Below are 23,263 nucleotides of genomic sequence, written 5' to 3' on the forward strand. Positions count from 1 at the left end.
CCATCTTCCTCCCATCCCCCCTCCCTTCTTCTAATCAGAATATATGCGCTTCGAAATAGAGCGTGGTGAATATTTGGTCCCTGTTAGCTGTTCAGTGGCAGCAGAAATCAATGCTAATGAATAGCAATACTTTACCAGTATGGCATTGAGGATGAAACAGTGAATACAGAGTCTAAGATTGCCCCTTCTCTTTCCAGCATTGAAAAACCCAGCAAAGACAGACAATATGGAGAGAAGGATGTAACTCTGTTTTCGGGAGTCCTCTTCCATTGCTACATCTTTGGGGCCTGAGAGAAGACAAAATCTCCCAGTAGACCGCATTAGGATGTTGATTGCACAATCCCATGCTCTGTGTGTTGGTGATTCGGTCACTTTCTGTTTGTTAAATACTTCTGCTGGGTCTTGGGATGGAATTGCTACTTTTTTGGTTTTTAGCTTTCAATTATTGTACATCGTGAGAAGAACTGGCTCCCTTTAATATCGGTCCCCTTGTAGACAGCCAGGGATATAACAGAATAATGTCCTAGAAGGAATGTATAACCAACAATGACCTCTTCATGACAAATGCTGATTTTTTTTTTTTATTTTTTTTATTTTATTTTATTTTATTTTTTTTTAAATTCTTCATCTGACAGTTCCTCCTGAACGGAAGGGTTGATCATCAAATGCTTAGACCCAGGGAGGATACTGGGGATGGTGGTGATTAGAAGTCTGTCACTGAGTCCCTGGCCGATGAAATTTCCTGCTGCCCACGAGTCAGAGCTGAATCAAAAAAGCCTCCTCAGTCCATGATAAACTTTGGGCAGAGAGGGAAAAAAGAAAGCATTTTTAGACTGGGATGCAGGAGTTTGTACTCAGCATTGGTGCAAGGTCAAGATTTCACTGTTTTAAGACCTAAGGGTGTTGGCCGAATTCCTTGCTCTCCACGTCAGTAATGAGATCACAAGGCCCAAAGTGGCTTTTTTTTTTTTTTTTTTTTTTTTTTTTTTTTTTTAAAAGGGATTGTGAGTTTGATCCTGATGATGCTACAGCCATCTGTGGCTGGGAGTCCAAGAGGGCAAACTTGGATGTGCTTTCTGTGTGGGAGGGATGCCATACTCCCTCCTCTGTCCATCACAGGGACACTAGCCAATCATGGATGTCTAAGAGCTCATGTATGAGGAAGAGGGCAGATAGCACTTTCCCCCAAGGGTGTTATACAGTTACATTTTGTTCGTAAGAATTTCTGGGGTGCCAATAATTGTGACACATGTATGATAAAAAAGATTTTATTTTAATTTCCTTTTCAAGTTTCTTCAAATAAATGTTAGATTTCTACTAATTTACCACAGAAACTATTTTGTACCCATCTTTACCTAGGTTGCCAATAATTCTGGAGCTGATTGTACTTACACTGGCAGACACTTAATGCAGTGGCCTTAGGCCTTGGCCACGAAAGCTAACGCACACACACACACACACACACACACACACACACACACACACACGCACACACACTTCTGTCTGAACTTTTCACTCTCACATATGCACCCTCTCACACACATATACACACTTTGACGGCATCCCACAACTTCTTAATCCTCTTTCAACTCACGCCATTTTCTCACAGCAATATTCCTGAAAGGACACACACTCAAACACACATGTACACAGCTGTGATAATGGAATTTTAAGTGGCCTCTTCCTTATTGGACCTTTATTAAGAGAGAACTGGCTGACCTGATTGTGCAGCAAAGCCCACAGCCGAAAGTACAGACCCACGCTAATTACTTCAGAGAGAGAAAAAGAGAGAGACATAGACTGAAATGTTTGGGTTGCAACTACTTCAACCTTCAAATTGCTGTAAAAAAAAAATTAGAAAAAACTCTTTCAAACGTTTTAATAATTGATCAGTAATGTGATTCATGCAGAGCTTTAATGTTCAGGTCAGTGGTGACTGCGATGGAGCTGGGTAAGAGTCTTTCACTTTCTGCCTGTGAGACATTACTCTGTAGCAATAAATGTTTAAAAAATCTGTAATCCAGCATAGTAGTGAAGACAGCAAATGCTGGACTTCCAGAATACAATGCAGCTATAAGACGCATTTACACTGAGTTATAGCAGACTTAGCTCATCTAGTTAGCAATCTGGGAGATGACGGGCGGGGTGGCGTTGTTAATGGTATTACTATAAAAGCTGAAATTTTGGAAGCTGATCTGTTTGAGCAGAGTATACAGATGAGGAAGTGAGAGAGGTGGACAGCATAAAGGACTAAAGCACTGATGCATCGATTTCTTAATGTAGAGAAGAAGCAAGTCCTAAATCCCCCTGGCATGTAGGAAACTGTTAGCCAAAGTGAAAATAAACCAACATGTTGATGATAGAAGTTAGTTACACCATAAAAAAGGGAGGGGCATTTATTCTTCTCAAATACAAAAACATCACATGACCTGCTATCTATCACAACACTTATCTACCTGTCTACTTTTTGTATTTATCTAGCCTATTTCTGTCGTAACACTTTGTTGAATACACAATAAAAATATGTTGAATACACAAATGACAAATTGATGCTAGTATAATGTTAGGTAACTAGCTAGTCGCTTTTCGATGTACCTAGTACAAAGTACAGTTTCTTTGTTACTGTAGTCAAGTACTGTTTTCAAGTGTCTATACTTGAGTTTTCCTTTTACGTAATACTTTTGACTTTTACTCACTACGCTTGTAAAGAAAAAAATACTTTCTGCTCACTACTTTTTAAAAACAGATGAGTTGTCGGTAAACAAAATCAGTGTGATTTGACGCACAGACGTCTTTTTGTTTTCCATACTTTTACGTTCGTATTCTGAGTTTGTACTTTTGTACTGCAACTCGAGTAAAGAATTTGAACTTTCACCAAGATTTTTTTTAATATAAATGGAAGTGCACTTTTTGTATATCTACCACCTGTCAAAAACTGTCAAATCCCTCCAGTTAGATGTTTATCCACTGTCTTTTCTTTAAACTTCACCCAAATATTATTTCATGAGAAAATCTTACAAATTGAAACAAATAAGTCAATGTGAATTGCTACAAATTTGTAATACAGATAATTATATCTGAATAAATGAGTGTTGTCTTAATCTATAAAATATTAACACTAATACTAATCCAAATATAAAATACTTTTTCAGTAGAAAGTGTACAATCTCATATTTCTAATAGGAAAAAAAGTGTAGTTTAGGTCTGTGTGAGTGAATTCTGAGATGAAGTTACATAAAAAAATGTTGAAGAAATCATTATTATACTGCAAGGCCTCTCACTTTGTAGAACTTCTCACCCTGCCAAAATACATGAAGTTTCAGTTCATTTCACATCTCGTTCTCTCATTCACACTGTTAGTCACACTTACACATGGAGAAGACACACACACACACACACACACACACACACAGACAAAAGCTAACACAGCTTCAAGCATGCAGCCTAATGTGCACACACACTCAATAAACAGCAATGAGGGGTGATGCGTGTTTTAACAGATTTTTTTCACTAAACTACGTGATACATATTAGGTAAGGAATAAAACATGAAAGGGTATGATAGGAAAATAATCAATGACAGGATGGTGTGATGCAGCCCGACATGAAGCCGAGTTACTCTTACCACCCCAAAGTGTTTTTTTTTTTTTTTGCCTCTTAAAGTTAATTATTTAAAAAATGCAGCTCATCATGTTTCTGAGAAACTTCAAACTGTCTGTCCTGAAGACTTTCCCATGGTGGAAAACTTAAAGTTACAGTTTTTAGCACTGACACTGGAGACTCCTTTCACAAATACTAAATAAACCATCATGTTTAACCCATTTATGTGGCACGTCCACCAGAAAACTCTCTGTGTATGTTACTATAGACACGATAACATATTAGAACATGCGCGTTAATATAATCCTGTCATTTGCCTTGCAGCCAGAACTACTGTCAGAGCTGCTGTAAGAGAAAATGAACCAACACCTTCTGAGCAATCAGAATCAAGAACTTAAATGGTACCCTGTGTTATATACATTATATCTCTGAGCTATTTCCTGTCACGGTTGTGTTGTTTGTGTTGTGTTGTTGCTAACTCCTCATTGCAAAAAATATGATTTTGCTCACTTTGTGTTGTTAATAAAAATATGCCAATAATAGCATGTAGGAATGAGGGCGGAGGTGTTAATTTCTATATGAGAATACCTTTCAAAAATAAGCTCTGTTTAAAGAGCCACTTCTAATCTTTTGGAAACTCTCTGCTCAAAGACATATATTTCTGGAGGTTGACTAATATTGCGGATATATTTCTATCAGGAATTTGACTCAACGCAGTTACTAAAACCTTCCAAATGTCACCCAGCTCTGGCATTTAGAGAAGGCGTTGGTGCCCAAGGTCGCTTGCTTTTAGAGTTCAATATGCGGCACGCTGACACATGAATTAATGATTACTTTATTCCAAGAGATTTGCAGGCGGATGCTCGCCTGATAGATCGTTCCCTCCTCACCTCTCTCCTCTCCTCTCCTCCTCCTCCTCCTTCCTCCTCCCTCCTTTTCCCATCCCTCTGCTCCATCCCACCACATGAGAAAGATGAATTATTGAACAATCCACTGGGCTAAATGTCACACCTGGGGAAAATGGTGTGCCGTGGTTTGGTAATTAGAATTTCAATGTTTGTGTTTGAATGAAGACTATATGAGTGAGTCATATTGAATGAACCATCTGAACGGGGCTGGTGGCCCGTATCAATTCAGCACTGACAGGAAATGAGACTGAATGTGCTAGTATGAGGCTCAAAAATCAATCTATCAAATCAACAGGTTAATTTCTTCAATATTGTTTTATTTTCATTTCAAGGATAATAACCCTAAAGTGAAATAGGACAGCTAAATACTACTGCGGGGTTATAGTATATGAACAGTTATAGTGTATGAATATGAATAAGAGAGAGAGAGGGAGAGAAAGATAGTAGTGTTGTGAAATAAAACATGATTATTTATGGGAAAATAATCAACAACAGGGTGGTGTGATGCTTTGTGCCAGGCCATTCCCACTCCAGAGTTGATTACATTTAAATAACAGGACATCACTAAGTATTTTATTCATGTTATATCACAGCAGCTTTTCAGCTATTAAAGAAAAATACATTGTCCATTTCTATTTATAATTAATGTTGGGGAATGTCTGCAAAACAAGTTAGTTCCTGTTATCACTTACCTTATAGCAGCTAAAAACATTAAATATTGTTCCCTCATTTTCTCTTGAAATTAATAAGACAAAAATGCAGCTTGTTGCCAAGAAACTACAAAATGCAACAATCTTTTGCCTTGAAGACTCTCCTATGGTTGAAAACTTAAAGGAACAGCTTTACCTCTCACTGTTACAAACTTCACCGTATTAATGTTGACAAGTTTTTCCTTGTTAAATAACAACATGCTTTTTCAATTAATTTATTTTTAGACTCGTATTAGCCAGAAGTACCAGTCCCTTCAAATTAGCTGTTATTCCAAAAATGATAACATGTTAGAATAAGTGCATTAATATAGCGCCATGATATAGAAATGCCTTTTTTCATCAAGGTTGGAAGGTTGAGATCAAATCCCAGCACTGTCCAGTCCCCTCACTGTATATAAAAACACCCCCACCCAGCTTACAGTCCATATCAGGGCACAAGAAGCTATGATGTCAAAAGAATTGTCCATAGACTTCTGAGAGAGGTTTGTAGCATGGCACGAATCCAGGGAAGAGTACCAAATAATTCAGCTGTTTTGAAGGTCATGAAGTCAACAGTGGCCTCTAATATTTTTAATAGGAACAAATTGGATTCACCAACACTCTTCCTAGAGCCAGTTCCCGAGCTCAACTGAGCAAACCACGGAGACGGGCTTTAGTCAAGGACATGATCAAGAACCCGAAGGTTACGCTGACAGAGCTCCAGAGGTCCTGTCTGGAGAAGAGAGTGTGTCAGAAGGACAACCATCTCTGCAGCACTTCACTAATCATGTCTTTATGGTAGAGCAGTCAGACTGAAGTCATGTGACAACTCGCTTGTCCAAAAAACACTCGGGGGACTCTCAGGCCATGAGAAACAAGACCTCAGGTTTGAAGATTCCAAGGCAACACAGTCCAAGGCAATACAGAAGTGCCTTCAGGACAAGTCTGTGAATGTCCTTGAGTGAACTTGAACCTGACTGAACATCTCTGGAGAGACCTGAAAATAGAGATACAATGATGCTCCTCATCCAACCTGACAAAGCTTGTGAGGCTTAGCAGAGAGGAATGGTATACTGTAAATCCCCAAGTGCAGGTTTGTCAAGCTTATAGCACAACATGCAAAAAAGAAGTAAGGCTGTAAATTCTGCGACCAGCACTTCAACAAAGGACTGTGCAAAGGGACTCAATATTGCTATGATATTTTAAGATATTTTTTGTTCAAATACATTTACAAAATGAAGAATGAATATAGTCACTGGAAATGACCAGGAAAAAAGATTTATACCCAATTAAATTAGCAATAAACCAGCATTATACTACTAATTTACATTTGCACCTTCACAAAAATAGAGCCTTACACAGCTCCAAGTCATTTTTAAATATTTCAGTCAATTTTCTGATTTTTTTTTTCACCAAAGATCATTAAAGAAGATAATTCCCCAACACCAGGGTTGCAAATAACTTGACTAATTGTACCTCGTTGCTATTCCAATGTATTATTTTGGCATGTTTATACTTTACTTGATTATTGTTGAAATTTAATACTTGTATTCTTACTTAATTACATTTCCAAGAAAAAAAATGTACATCTCGAAGGTCTTTCATCCAGTCAGTGACTGTATGCTATATGTCAATCGGGCTCAGTTTTAGCAAACAATCAAGTTCATCAAAAAACTACCATGAATCACAGGAACTCATCATCTGCAGTGACATTCTCATGCTACACAATGTAGTTAGTGTTTTAGCTATTCATGCATGTTTGAATAAGGATAAGTCCCTGGACTGCCCTGGCCCTACCTCAGTTTAATTCAATTCAATTCAATTTTATTTGTATAGCCCTTTTAACAATGGACATTGTCACAAAGCAGCTTTGAAGAAATAAATACATTCAGGATATACATTGTAAGTGTATGAATTTATCCCTTATGAGCAAGCCAAAGGTGATAGTGGCAAGGAAAAACTCCCTGAGACGATACGAGGAAGAAACCTTGAGAAGAACCAGATTCAAAAGGAAACCCAATCTCATCTGGGTGACAACAGATAGTGCATTTATAAATACATCCCTTCTATAACCATGTACTACATGGACAAATAGTGCAATTCTATAATCAGGAAATTGATTACAGTTTTCATATGAAGTCTATTTTGTGGAATCTGTCCACTGTCCAAGTGCAAAACTGCTCGCGGCAGCCACAGCCCCAAAGCCACCACAGAAATCGCGGTCTCAAGCCATCACAGTACAACTTCCCATATGAACCGCAGTCCAAAACAATCTCCACGTGGCACCATCCCCAGCAATCCCAGTGATCTTCAGGCCGTCCATGTGGGGCCACCCCCAGCAGCACTGAGCAATCTCCGACCAATGAGAACTCCAACCAGAAGTAGGGCATCAGGATGGATCAGGCAGGTCTGGAGAGCAGAAGTAAATAAAATGTTTCAATATGCTGATGTAAACAAAGACTAGTATAAAATGAGGCATCTTCTTTGCCTCTCTAGAAGGCATGAGCTCCATCTAATTTGAAAAAGCATGTTGACATGAGTTTTGCTAATTTGCTAACATGGTTATATTTATCTAAGTTAGCCCCTTTTCTTTGCTACTGCCAGGTTCGATTAGCATCAGTTCCAATAGCCAACAAAACTAGGCTAGGTAGCAAGTCAAATTCTAGCTAATGGTGAATATTGGTTATTTACATCTTATTTTACTTCAGATTATTTTAATAGCAAACTCTATAGCGTTAAACCATGCGTATGACCAACAGAGATTGAATGATGTTTTCAGGCAAAGCTGAAAATCATCTTCTAGCAAGTAACAAAAGTTACTTTTCGCATGTAAACATGAAAACAAGGTAATTTCATCAGTTTATTTGAAATATTTCTTTACTTTATATTTGAGTGCATTTGAAAGTAGTAAACTCTTTCTTTCATTTGAGTTAATTAGTTATTTTATTTTACGATTTTGACGTTATCTCTACTTTCACTTAAGTATAACTTCTCAGTAATTTGTCCATACCTGCCTAACACCGGTAACTGTACTGAATTAACACTGAAGGTTCCATCCACCCGGAGGAATCCTGAAGCCATTTTGACCCAAACACTATAGAAAAATTACTTTGAGAATATGAGAAGCAATGAGCAATGTAGCTGACTCAGACGATGAGAAACGAGATGCTATGACTGAAGCAACTGCGCTGTTCAAATTACGGGAAATTGCCCTCTTTGGGGATTCTATCCGTGAGAGATTTCAGGCCACAATGTTCTCTCAGAGAAAATTGGAATGAACATTATAACAGTGTCGGGGCTTCTCAAATCGCTGTGTGCATTTGTTCAGGCCAAGAACGATCAATCTGTAAAGCGTGAAAAGGCGAAACTTCAGAGGAAGCGGCTGTTAACTAAACCTAGCGCATTTACTTTCACCTAAATCATTTACAGATGAACGCACAGATCTGGATGTTCTACTCAATGGATGGAAATTTCAAATATAGCGCTTGAACGCAGACGTTGATAAACTAGCGAGATGCCTTGGAGAAACCCGCGTCTTGATGCGTATAAGCATTTAACAGATGTCGTTGACATTATTTATGTCAGGATCACAGCCTAGCAGCAAAATCATAAAACTGGCTAATGTGTTCTCTTCAGGCCATCCATCTGATTTGGACATTAGTCTTACTAATGAGGTAATGCGTTTCAGGCAGTTCATTATGTGTGAGAAGGGAGTTTTTCTGTGTGTTATATCATAGCGTTGCAGTCATACTGTTGTTTTGTTTAATTATTAGATTATAATTATTAGATTATAATTAGTTCATGTTATTATTATACTTTACACCTCATAGATACATTACCTATGTTTCATATGTAACATTCACTATGTTTTTGTTTTTTTTTGTATAATCTTGTACACCCGATATCATTTCCACCATGAAGCAGGCTTAAGAATAACTTAATCGTATATGGTCAGCATAGCTAATTTTCTGTACGTAAGACTGTTGTTTTTCCTGTTCTTGCCCCGTGGCTATTCGAGTGGCTCAGGCTGATATTTTTTTAATAAGAAATGAATGTGAATCTGACATAACATAACTCATTTATACCGCAGCACAATTGAATTCTCAAATCTTATTGGCCAGAAGGTGTGCATTATTTTTGTGTAACCGTACGGTTCGGACAGTAGTTCTGGCTGTAACATGAATGAAGGCTTAATATTAATGCACCACTTGTAATACATTGTTGTGTCAGGACATCACACTCAGCGAACTAAGTTTCCCAGAATGCACCGTGGCCTACAAACATGGCCGCTACAAACTACACATCCCAAGACACATGCACCATACCACATTCACGGTCATCTGACTTCTAAACCATGCACACCCGTCATTAATCATTACTGGCACTATATATCGGACTTTCTCTCTCTCTCTCTCTCTCTCACACACACACACACACACACACACACACACACACACACTCTATCACCAGGAAGTAAACGCTCAATTTGTGTATTCATCTGACTTTAACAAGCCTTGAATTTCTCTGTTCGCTTTTATGTTTTTTTGACTTTTGCTAGCTTCTTGACTTTCTTGTTTTGTCTGAGCCCTGGATATTCTGTTTGTTCCTCGCCTGACCTAGTCTGTGTTTTGACTCTGATCTCACCTTATGTTTTTGGATTCGTCTGCCTGCTATTTCATTAAAATATATTCTCAACTACAGTTGCATCTGTCTCAGCCTCTGACCCTATGACATATTGTTTCTGTAGTAACAGCTCACACACAAGGACTTGTACTACAGGCGCTCCACATAATCATTGATGTGGTGATGCTTTGGAAAGTTTCGCAGCACGGGAAAGTCTTCAGGACAGAGGAGTTTCCGGGTTCTTGGTAAAATGACAAGCCGGGTTTTTTGAGTGAGAAAGAGAGAGAGAGAGAGACTGGTGAGGGAACGACTGTTTATCACGGCTTTAGCATACTATAAGTGATCATAGGAACTAGTTTGTCTCGTGGACGTTCCACAACATCAAATCTAACTAGAAATTGTTAAAATGTGCAACATGTTGTTCATTAATGATGTTTCCGTATCGCTGTGGTATAAGTGGAATAACACACTCCAGACCGCACGGTCTGTCACGTGTATTCCCTTATTCATTCCATTGTGCTTATGAGTGCTCAATTCAGATCGGACATCAGATTGGACAGTAGTATCAGCATCCAAAGTTTATACTAATTCGCTTGTTCTACTGTCACAACAACCTAGACCAGGACTTTTTTTTCAGATGGATGTTTCATATAAACAGATTTTTTTAAACTATTGTATTATTGATATGGGAAAGTTTTCCGTGAGGAGACATTTATTTTGAATTATTTGAAGGAGTCTCCAGTGTCAGAGATAAAAAAAACATTACATTTTCCAACATTTTTGTCTCCAAGACAGAGCACTTTCTGTATTTGCAGTAAAATGACAAGCTGTGTTTTTCTGTCTTATTAAATTAAAGACAGAGAAAAAAAGAAAGGCTGTTGAGGGAACGATTGTTTATAGCTCCTGTAAGTGATAACAGGAGATAACAGGAGAGAAGTGCTAACTTGTCTCACGGACGTTCCACAACAAAGATTGTAACTATAAACAGTTAAAAAAAAAAAAAAGCACCATGCATGTTTATGCATAAGAAGATTAGTGCGGTAAGTACAGTGAATTTTACACACTCTCAGAAGCAGGAGTAGGTTATGAAGGTTTTTCCAAAATTATGGCATTTTCATGAATATCACATTTTTTGTGTAAATGCTCATATGAACGATTTATGTAATAATCCGTTTGTATCTAGCTTGATAAATGAGACCCAAAGATTGTATCTATAAACAGTTAAAAAAAAAAAACACACTGTGTTCAGTAATAAATTAAAAATAGTCTTTGGGAGAAATTGGGAGGAAGTGCTCTTATTGGAGATTTATCCACTCTGGGGTGCGAACAATAACTCCGCTTCATGTTGGATTGTTTTTCTATAACAACATGGTACTGTTGTGTTTTATTCCTTACATGGTTAAGCAATAAAAGATAACTGTAAGCAAAGAATTTTATGTAACTGGACCTTCAAATTCTATAGAACACCCAACACTATTTTGCCTCAGGCCATAGACTAGGACTGAGGTTTGTGGGACAGTCTAAATTAAAAGGACCTGGACTTTCTACCGTCTCTCGTGTCCGAATGCACTGTGGCTGTGTAACCTAGATTTTCCACCTAGCACAAAGACACTTGCTTGAATTTTTGCTTTTGTCCTATTTTTTTTTTCTTCCATAAACGTCCACTGCGAAGATGATTTACAGGTGAGCAAAGGAAGCCCAGCACCTATTATTGGTTGTGAAAATAATAACAATAGCTTTACACTCCTGAGTGCACTTTCAAAGTTATATACCACAATTTTCTGAACCATAAGTCTGGGCAACGTATAAGATGCCCCCTAAATTCGGAGTACTTAGGGGAAAAAAATCAATATATACTTCACTGTATATGTCGCATTAATGTACCAGGTATTTTTATTCCATTTTATTTGCACTGACTCTAAAATGGCCCTTCAGTGAACCTTACTGATCTGTTTCAGTTTTTGTCCTGTTAGGGTTGTCCTTGTTTGAAACCGTGTTGTTTTGGAGCTCAAGCTTTCCGCTTAATCCCTTTATCAGGCCTTGAAAATATGTGCCTGTATGTACATCATCACAGAGGAGTCATTACATAGCAACGTCTAATACTGAAACCTTGTGATTCACTTTATAAGTAGTGTTACTTTAATCACTGCCACTACAATAATGCTAATTTCTGCTACGTAGTCTACCTTAACATGCGGACGTGGTCAAAACACAGGCATGCTTAACACAGGGCAGTGCATAAGAAACAAAAGAAAGAGGTGAGGGTCAAAACCAGGAAGTACAATGAGAAACTGGGAACAAGGAGTATGGAAATGCAAGGCTTGGGTTTGCTCACAATGAAACACATACACAGCAGGGTGTAAATAGACAAACAATTCAAATGTGCAATAGTCAATTTTTTAAAACTTGTACAAACAAGCTGGAAAATATGTAGAACATGATTTAAAAATATATATATATATTGTTCAAGCCATGGCTTTAGCACAAGTGTATTATTTGGCTGAGAAAACCCATTTGGAAAACTGCCTTCTGGTCCAGAGTGCTTGTTTGTGTTTAGATGGGCCCCTTGTCAGTAATATTATAGATACTCCCTAATGCCCCTTCACTCCGCCCCCATCTCAGTCTGCTCACAAAGAAAAAACATGGCTGAAATCCACAAGCGCCCAGCACAGCCAGACTGTTTGCAAAACAGAAAATCACGCTATGCTTCACGCTTAACTGTTAGAAACCTAATCTTGAGCAATTCATGATCTTGCCAAATGCTCTTTAAAGGTTCCAGCAACCAGGAGACCATGATATATTTTTTTTTATCATGTTCTACAGACCAATGACAGGACAGGGGTGGAGATACGACTAGAACCAAAATAGTAACACATGGCAAAACATACAAAATAATATGGCATGAATTTAGTGCTCTTTGCGTCAGGAACTACTAGTTTTTTTTTTGTTTTGTTTTGTTTTTTTTTTCCGCCCACATTAGTTTATTTTCCAGTAGCTGGAGTAGCATGCTTAATGTAGAAACACCAAAAAATATCATGTTATAGTTAGGTTAAGGTAATCATTATAAAATTCTGCAATATGGGTTGCCTTGTCTGCTAGAAGGCACAAAAATGTCTTGTGTATTCCTGGAAATTCTATATGTAAGGAATAAAACATTTGGGGGCATGCTGTTATTGGAAAATAATCAAGGACGGGTGGTGTGATGTGTCCTGATGCGAATCAGAGTCATCCCAAATTTGATTATTTTTCTAATAACAGCATGCCCCTCTCAAGTCAAATGTTTTATTCCTCTAATGGAACATCAATTTCCCAGTGCTAACAATTTTTTATTTATTGACGATTACACAGAAATTGTATTTAATGTTGTGCAACATCCATAAGCCAAGTTACTTCCTGTTATCACTTATGTTATAGCAGCCCAAAAACATTCCCTCAACAGCATCTCTCTTTCCTTTCTCTTTTACTTAATAAGGCAAAAAAAAAGCTTGTTATGTTACTAAGTCTGCCTGAAGACCTCTGTTCTGAAGACTTCTCCTCACAGAAAACCACATCAATACTTACACAAGCTCGTTTTTTAATTCCATGCATGTGGAGCATCTGCTATACAAGTCCCTGCGCAAGTTGTTACTATAGAAATGATGAAATATTAGAACGAGTGCATTGATATAAACCTGCTGTTATAGAAAATTAATGCACACCTTCTTATTAATCAACACCTTCTGACCAATCAGAATCGAGGATTCTACAGCGCTATGGCATAATCACTTATAGGTATAGTAGATTATAATGTCTGTTGTTGTCTATTCACATTCATCCAGTCTGTCACTGTGTTATACAGAATCAAATGGGAGATGATGAATAGGAGAGAGGTTCAGATAAAATGCAGAAATTCTCCCTCCCTCTCTCTCTCCCTCTCTCTCTCCCTCTCTCTCTCTCTCTCTCTCCCCCTTTCCCTCTCCCTCTCTCTCACTCTCGTGCACTTTCTGCCTTCCACCATCCTTTGATTGCACACAGCCATTAATGCACCACCTGAAATTCATTTAGCAAAAGTTTGTGTTTGTGTGTAAGTGTGTGTGTGTGTGTGTGTGTGTGTGTGTGTGTGTGTGTGTGTGTGTGTGTGTTTGTGTATGTGCCCGTCTGGGCTTACTTTGCTTTAATAGAGAGAGGATTACTCTTATCAGGCTGGGCTAAGTGGAAGGCCTGCAAATGCTAATGCGTGCTCAGACTGATTTGCGTGAGGAAGGGTTATCTCTCCTCCAGGGAACAGCAAGACACACACACACACACACACACACATACACACAAAAACAAACAAGATGTTGCTTAACCTTTCAATAAATGCTAGTCTGAGAAACGAAACATTGCTTAATTTTTGTTGCCATCAGCAAATTATGGAACTCTGAAATTCTGAATATTTTTGTTGTGTGGTCATTTTGGTAAGACTTTATCTCCCTCTGATATAATAACGCTCTTCAGGTCTTAACCCCTTAAACTCCCAGGAGCTATCAGTGGGCGCTACGGTACATTCCTCTTTTTCCTAACTACATACTTCCCTTATTAGTGTCACTGTAGTTACTGAATAATTCATAGGATGTGTTAATGTTGAATAGCTGAATAATACACCAAGTGTTTAAGAGATTAGAAACTGAAGTTCTTTCCCTCTGAAACATTTTCTCCTCTCTTTATTTTTCCTTCTTTTTCATCATGGCCCTTCTGTGTTTACATCCTGTTTGTTTCACTCCGTCTTGACAACCAAATCCAATACATTTAATAGGAGCCTGTCCACTTGGCAATTCATTCAATTATCCAGTCATCCAATCATGCGCCAGCAGCACAATGCATAAAATCATGCAGATACAGGACAAGAGATTCAGTTAATATTCACAAAATCAGAATGGGGAAAAATGTGATCTCGGTGACTTTGACTGTGGAGCCAGATGGGCCGGTTTGAGTAATTCAGAAACTGCTGATCTCCTGGGATTTTCGCACACAACAGTCTCTAGAGTTTATACAGAACAGTGCACAAAACAAAAACATCCAGCGAATGCCAGTTCTACAGCTGGAAAACGGCCTTGTTGATGAGAGAGATGAGAAGAGAATGGTTGGAATTGTTCGAGCTGACAGGAAGACTATGGTAAATATGTTAAATAACCACTCTGTACGACCGTGGTGAGCAGAAAAGCATATGCACAACACGTTGAACCTTGAGGTGGATTGGATACAATAGCACAAGTCCACATCAGAAATCTGAGGCTACAAGCTTAAAAAACTTAAAGGACCAGCTTTATATCTGCTGGTTACAAAGTGACACTGAAGACTCCTTCAGTAAATGTTAAGTAAATGTCTCCTCATAGAAAAGTTTGCCATATCAACAATTACACATGGGTTAGCATGTGAAGCATCCGCCTTACAAGTTTGTGTGAACGAGTTGTTGCAGAAGAAATGATTACATATTAAAACGTTATCAGTGTTATTAATATAGACCTCGTATTTTCAGGCGGAACCACTGTCAGAGCTGCTGTTATAGAAAATTAAATTGGCTTAGGCCACACCCACTGTGAGTTAATACAGATAGGAATATTAGGATCACTAAGCATTCAGGATACAGATAGTGCCACTGAACTGTGAAGGTAGCAAATAAAAATGATGCACGGTGAAAAAAAAGCCCTGATTGTCATTCTTTCTCTGTCTCAGATGCTCTGAACACCAGGAACAAGCAGGTGATCTGTACCACGCTGAAGGTTCTGCAGCACCTCGTCGTGTCAGGAGAGATGGTGGGAGAAGCTCTGGTGCCGTATTACAGACAGATCCTGCCCATCCTCAACATGTTCAAGAACATGAACAGTGAGTTTAACACAATACAGCACGACAACGCAAACGAATGAACACAATACAGCAGAGCGATATAGCACAACATGACACAAGACAGAAAAGCACACTAAAATCCTACAGCACAGGACAATACAGCCCAATATAGCACAACACAATACAGTCATATAAAGATCACACACAAGCACAATGCAAAATGCAGCAAAAACACAACACAACTCAAGCACAATGCAAAATGACACAATAATATAGCACAGTATGACAGGTGACAGCATAACACAATCAAAGCACGCCTCATCACAGAACAACAGAAAAAATGCAGCACACCATACAGCACAACAAGGTTCAACACGAGTGTACACAACACAGCTCACAGAATAACACACATTATAGCACAACACATTATGAATCAGCAGAGGTGCTGTCACACTTACTGTGCCACTATGGGGAGGTCATTATACACACACACACACACACACACACACATTTCCCTCCATGAATCAATACCCAATTTGACTCATTTGGCTTTGTTTTTCAGTGGCATTAAAGGGTTTTATATTTTTTCCAGAGGTATGTGTGTGTATGTGTGTATGTGTGTGTGTGTGTGTGTGTGTGTGTGTGTCTAGCTCTTTGAGAGGAACAAATGTCTCCAAAGTGAGAGTAATTTGTGACAATTTGGAGATTTGGCTGGTCCTCACAAAGCAAAATTTGTTTTGAAAAGTGTTTTGACATACAGTTGGAAAAACTAAAGGAGCCAAAATATCTCTGCTTAATGAGTTTTGCTTAATGAGAGTAAGACAAGTGTTTTAATAACCCACTTAAAATGTATATAATTATGCAGTAGTAAATAATAATAATAATAATAATAATAATAATAATTATTATCATTATTATTATTATTATTATTAAGAGAATTGTCAGTTTTTGTTCCCATGGAGAATATACTAAATTCGATGGCAATACGACAAGCCATTGCTGAGTTATGTCCACACTTCCTGTTTGATGATTTCACAATCAAATTTTCAGACAAACTGTGTTGAATATCAAAAATCCAAGAAATACGTTTTGTTCAGCATGGTCTGCCTATGCAATGGTTCAAATTTCACTAAGATTAGGCAAAGTTTCTAGGAGAAGAAGCTAAAAACTTTTGTTCAAATGGCCGACTTCCTTTGTGTTTGGCATATCACAAATTTGTTACATCAAGAACACATCAAGCACCTTCCAGGAAATCAAGAGAAAGAAGAATCATAATTTGATGTTGTGCACTTCAGAAGTTAAGCGCATTTTACTAATTTGTGAATTATAGCACCTCCTAGAGGTGAAACTAGACTAAACTTCTTCCAGTCCCTTAGGTCCAGATCCCTCACTCATGTACGAAGTTTGGTCTGAATTTGTCACAACGTTGTTGAGATATACCCTCACTTCCTGTTTGGTGACATTGCCATCAAATTTTTACGTCCATCGTATCAAAGAATCTGAGAAACAGCTTTTGTTCAGGACTAGTCTCCTGATACTGTCTTCCAACCTGGTTATTCGACAAAATGTCTGGGAGAAGAAGCAGAAAGAAGTCTCTTTAAAATTTAAAATGCCTGATTTCCTGTTTCACGTACCACAACGTTATTAGTTCCTGAACACTTGGTACCTTCCAGGCAATGAAGAGAATGAAAAATCTTGATTTGAATTTAAACAAAACTTCTTTACTAAACTTCGGTTTAGTTGCTTAGGTTCAGGTCCTTTCGGCATCTACAAATATGCTGTACATACTGTATGTCATCTCCTGATGATGTCTTCCAAATTTGGTGATGATTGGACAAAAATTGCAGGAAAAGAAAAAAGAAATCCGAAAAATAATATTGAAAAATAGCAGTACATTCTATATGTCGGAAATTAACGTCATGGTGTCCGAGGAACTCAGCATGGCCAAAAAAATCAGAGGAAAGTGGAATTGCATTTCTCCAACTTTGTGTTGTGGAGGTATTATTGCAAACGTTTGTCCAACTTTGCGTGTTTGCGATAAAGGGCTATATAACAAAATTGCTGTTTATGTAGGTGAGACAGTCCTCTTCCGCTATGCCAAATTCCATAAAAAAGCCTACAAAGCATTCTATTGGCTGATAATAATAATAATAATAATAATAATAATAATAATAATAATAATATGAAACATACAATTACAATAGGGTGCTTACGCACAGTTGGTGCTTGGCCCCCGAAGAAGAAGAAGAAGAATTTTCCTGGCTGTTGCTCACAGAGACAGCATTATTAAGTAATGAACACAGCATGTGACCACAGCATTCATTAGTGATCTTAAGTGTGACATTAGCTGTATGTGTGTGGATGATCAAGTGTGTATACTGTACGTGCAGTCTGGAGGAGTGTGTGTGTGTATGTATATATGTTTAAAAGCCTAATGTGTAAAAGTGTGTTTTGATAAAGCAGATAAAGCAGGCTTTTACATACGCACAGGGAAGGAGGGAAGAAAGGCACAAACAAGTGAGAACACACACACAAGTGCAGTGCATAAAAGCTTAAAATTACAGCTGAATACATTTACTTAAGTGTGTGTGGGTGTGGGTGTGTGTGTGCCAAAAAAAATGTGTCCATGTTGTTCTCTAGCTATGATAAATCTAATTTGTTAATTTCAGCTAGATGTCCCTACAAGGAGAAAATATCTCATATTTGTATAAATATATGGCCACACATGCACACACACACACACACACACACACACACACATACACACACGAGCACACGCACAGTGGCAATATTGCACCTGCTGATTTCCATTGTTACAGTCCGGTACACACATCTACAACAAATGATTCCTAATGAGGTCTAGTATCCAGTGTGTGTATCTACAAAATATCTGTGTGTGTGTGTGTGTGTGTGTGTGTGTGTGTGTGTGTGTGTGTGTGTGTGTGTGTTTATGTGGTGCGTGTAATGTGTACATAATGCACACGTAATTCATACACAAGATATAAATGAAAGTTTATACACACACACACAAACACCATGCTGCTGCAACAGCAATGGGTGTCATGTCTGTGTTCTGTGTGTGTGTGTGTGTGTGTGTGTGTGTGTGTGTGTGCGCGCACGTGCGTAACTACAGTAAAGGATTTAATTATCTTTTCCATTGACTTAAAGCCACTTTTATAACATAACAATCATAACACTAAGCATAACAGTATTGTGATAATGCACACACACACACACACACACACACAGCCATTATCAATATAGAACATATAAATAGATTTATGTTTCCCATTTAGACAGAAGAAAATGTCAGTCCAAGTAATAACTTAAATTTAAATGACTAAAATACAAATGGATTACAGAAATAAATGTACTACAGCAAAGCTGTGAAAATAAGTAATGTACTTTTCTACGACTTTTTTTAATTTGTTTTCTAATATGTAAAATATATTCATTTATTCATCTTCAGTAAGCGCTTTATCCTGGTCGGGGTCATGGTGGATCCGGAGCCCATCCCAGGAATACTGTGAATGAGGCAGGAATGCACCCTAGATGGGATGCCAATCTATCACAGGGCAACACACACACTTTCAGCCCTGGAGTTATTCAGCGTAATCATTGCACCTACTGGCATGTTTTCAGGAGGTGGGAGGAAACCAGACAACCCAGAGGATACCTCACTGATTTTTCTTGAGGCGACAATTCGATATTTGACAATACCACTGAATCGGTCATGATATGATTTGACACGATACAAAACAATAGGCTACAATTTTGATTCTTGAGGCAGCGAGTTGATATATGATGATACCAGTGAACGTGAAACAGTATGATACAGTGGAATATTTGACAATACCACTGAATCTGCTACCATAGCACTTCGGTTCTTAATGCAACGATTCGATATTTGACAGTACCACTGAATCAATAGGCTACAATATGACATGATTTCAACTCTTATGGCTGCGATTCAATATATGATGATACAACTGAATCTGGTATGATTTTAGGCAGCGATTCGTTATTTGACGATGCAGTTGAACCTGCTACTATACAATGCATTACGATACAATTTCGATTCGTAACGCAGCGACTCGATATTTGACAATACAACTGAATCAGTAGTCTACAATATGATTTCGATATTTAATGATACCACTGAATCTGATATGATACCATATGATTTTGATTCATAAGGCAACATTACCACTGAATCTGATACGATACGATATGATACAATATGATTGACAGTGATTCGATATCTGACAATACTTTTGAACCTGATACCATTGAATCTGCTATGATACGATATAATAAAGATTCGTAAGCCAATGATTCGATATTTGTCGATACCACTGACTCTGCTATGATACTATATGATACAATTTCGATTCTTAAGGCAACGATTCGATATTTGATGATACCACTGAATCAGTAGGCTCTACAATACAATTTCCACTCTTACAGCAATTATTCAATATTTAACCGTAGGTATGATATATGATCTGATATGATATGATATGATATGATTTTGATTCTTAATGCAACAATTCGATATTTGACAATACCACTGAATAAATAGGTCACAATATGATACTATTTTAACTCTTATGGCTACGATTCAATATTTGATGATACAACTGAATCTGCTACAATAGCGTATGACTTTAATTCTTTAGGCAATGATTCGATATTTGACAATACCACTGAATCTGAAACGATACGATTTCCATTATAATTGATTAGAATTGATTTATGATTGTTGCCTTGATTCATTTCGGTTCTTGCTTTTTAAATCGATGCATCGTTCCAAATTGTCCAATTAATATGGTGACATATGACTGTGGACAATTAGTCAAAGGATGTTTTTATATTTACCATTAACAACACAGCTCCCATTCAGCTTGTTTTTTTTTTTTAGTAGAATGTTTTTTTGTTTTCTAGCTTAGATTTGTTCATTGTCGGGTTTAAAAAAAGAAAGAAAGAAATATTTTCTTTTTGGTGTGATTTAATCGAGTTTGTGTAAATGACTCGAGATGTTGTGAGTGAAATGACGCCGTCTCCAAGCCCCTGACATCTCCGGTTCTCTCCCAAGCCAGCAGTGTTTTGGTGAACTAATTTCCTGTTTTGCAGTGGAAAGGCAGAATGGGGATTAGACAGATTAGACACTAGCTCTGAAAGCAGCATCACACCTTTTTTTCCTTTTTTTTGTTGCAAAAACTGCAACTTTTATTTGAAAAAAATGTAAGCCAAAAGACATTCACTAGCTGCTGTGCTAATATACAAGTAAATAGAAATGGATTGTAATAGAGGACTAGGTGTTTGTGTGTGTGTGTGTGTGTGTGCCATATGTCTCACTCAGGGGTGCTACTCCAATCTGGCCACCCGCAGGGCACACTTTCTCTCTCACTCATCTCTCTCTCTCTCTCTCTCTCTCTCTCTCTCACACACACACACACACACACACATATTACCCTATGATTATCCTCAACACAGTAATCAAAAAAGCTTTTGGCATTTTCAATTTTTTACACACCTCTTCGCGAGTTGAATCCCTAGCGCGCGCACACACACACACACACACACACACACACACATTATCCCTCAGACAATCAGGGAGAAGGAGTGATGTAATGTTATATATATATATATTGTGTGTGGCGTTAATGTGCATGTGCACGATGTGTATTCTCAGCATGTTGGTGACTCCTAGCCAGTCAGATTTGAGTAGGGGCTCCTGTGCTTCACCTGAGCAGCACCTACATATTAAAGATTGCATTCACACACACGCACACGCAAATTTACAGGCATGCTTACATACAGCTGCCCTCACGCACTGACACACACACTCCTATTAGCTCTCATACACCTGCACATGCTCATACATATGCATGAAGTTTGCATTTATACACACATCTACATTCATACCCACACACACCACCACCACTAATATAACTCACATTCATCAGTAACACACACACTACTTCATTTATCTCAAACCCCCATGTTGCCCTCCTTCATTTTTCTCTTTGTCCCCCATTTCACCCACCAACTTGACCTCCTTCTCTCTCTCTCTCTCTCTCTCTCTTTCTCTCTCTCTCTCTCTGTCTAATCGAAAGCTATTCTAACTGTCATAATGGGATAATTCATTAGTCCTCGTAATTAATTCTGCTCTCAGTGAGATTACCCGCCCTGTAATTGATGCATTAGAGGGAATTTCACGTCATGGTGTAGAATTCATGCTGGCCTCAGTTCACACACAGTCACACTGGAGTTACACACTGAGCGCTCCGAGAGCTCACATTACACCCGCGAGCTCGACAACGGCACGCCACGGCACACTTACTCACCACAGCACTGCCAACATTTAGCAAACGAATTCAAAACATTGCTCATTTGATACTTGTTTAAAAACGCATGGATTACGGCAACATTTTTAATTATGGATTTGAATTCTTTCGGAATATCATGCACTCTTCACTTTTTATGTTTTTCGGTTGTCCGTGCGTTCGTCCGAGATTCTCTTTAGTGCTATATCTCAAGAACGAGTGGTTGAATGTTCGTTTATATGGTATTCTCAATATAACCAGCAGCGTGAACTGGTTAGATTTTGGAATTGAGCCAAACAGGGTCAAGGTCACAGCAAGGTCAAATGTCTGAAATAGTTTTCCTTCAATAGCTTCCTTGTTGTTTGGCATGCAGAGATGTTACACGATCATGTTCAGGCCCATTTTTTGGCTATCTACGATTTTTGCCATCCATCCATCCGTCCATCCATTCATCCGAGTTTCTTGTTAGTGTGTTATCTCAAGAAAGGTTGAGTGATTGAGGTCACAACAAGGGCAAATGGCTGAAATAGTTTTTTTTTTCAATTGCATCCTCCCTGTTTGAAGTACACTATAAGGCCAAAAGTCACACCCATATGTGCTTGTTGAACATCACATTCCAGATTTAATTCAATTCAATTCAATTTTACTTGTATAGCACTTTTAACAATGGACATTGTCACAAAGCAGCTTTACAGAAATATATAAATTCGGGATATAATTTTTAAATTTATAAATGTATCCCTAATGAGCAAGCCAGTGGTGACTGTGGCAAGGAAAAACTCCCTGAGACGATATGAGGAAGAAAACTTGAGGAAACTCAAAAGGGAACCCATCCTCATCTGGGTGACACCAGATAGTGCGAATATAAATAATTCCCTTCTATAACTGTGTGCTGTATGGTCAGAAAGTACCATTGTGTAACCAGGAAATTCATTAGGTTCAACATGAAGTCTATTTTATTGAAGTTATCAACGGTACACTGATGGAGACTTGAGTGCAAAACTGAGAGTGGGGGCAATGGCAGTCCTAAGTCATCATACCATAACTGCTCGTATCAATTGCAGTCCAAAGCCATCTTCGTGGTTTCTAAATGGTACCATCCACAGTAATCTCATGTATCTTTAGGCTGTCCATATGCGACCATCCTCAGCATTTAGCCCCTCCTTTGCTCGTATAATTACCTCCACTCTTCTGGGAAGGCTTTCCACTAGATTTTGGAGTGTCACCAAGAAACTACACCATCCTCCATCCTGAAGACCTTCCTGTGGCGGAAAATGTACATCTTTACCGCTGACTGTTACAACACACCA

The 23,263-nt window shown here is 38.2% G+C and overlaps 1 protein-coding gene across 1 annotated transcript in view; it reads left to right on the forward strand.

The window, feature by feature from the left end:
- Positions 1 to 23,263, forward strand: part of pacrg (PARK2 co-regulated) — a 140,219-nt gene that overhangs the window by 69,815 nt on the left and 47,141 nt on the right. Inside the window, exon 4 of the mRNA XM_026926144.3 lies at positions 15,514 to 15,663. Within this exon, the coding sequence (XP_026781945.1) occupies positions 15,514 to 15,663 (150 nt within the window). The remainder of the gene's footprint in view (positions 1 to 15,513; positions 15,664 to 23,263) is intronic.

This window comes from Pangasianodon hypophthalmus, chromosome 10 (assembly GCF_027358585.1).
Source record: "Pangasianodon hypophthalmus isolate fPanHyp1 chromosome 10, fPanHyp1.pri, whole genome shotgun sequence".
In the NCBI taxonomy this organism is placed as follows: Eukaryota; Metazoa; Chordata; class Actinopteri; order Siluriformes; family Pangasiidae; genus Pangasianodon; species Pangasianodon hypophthalmus.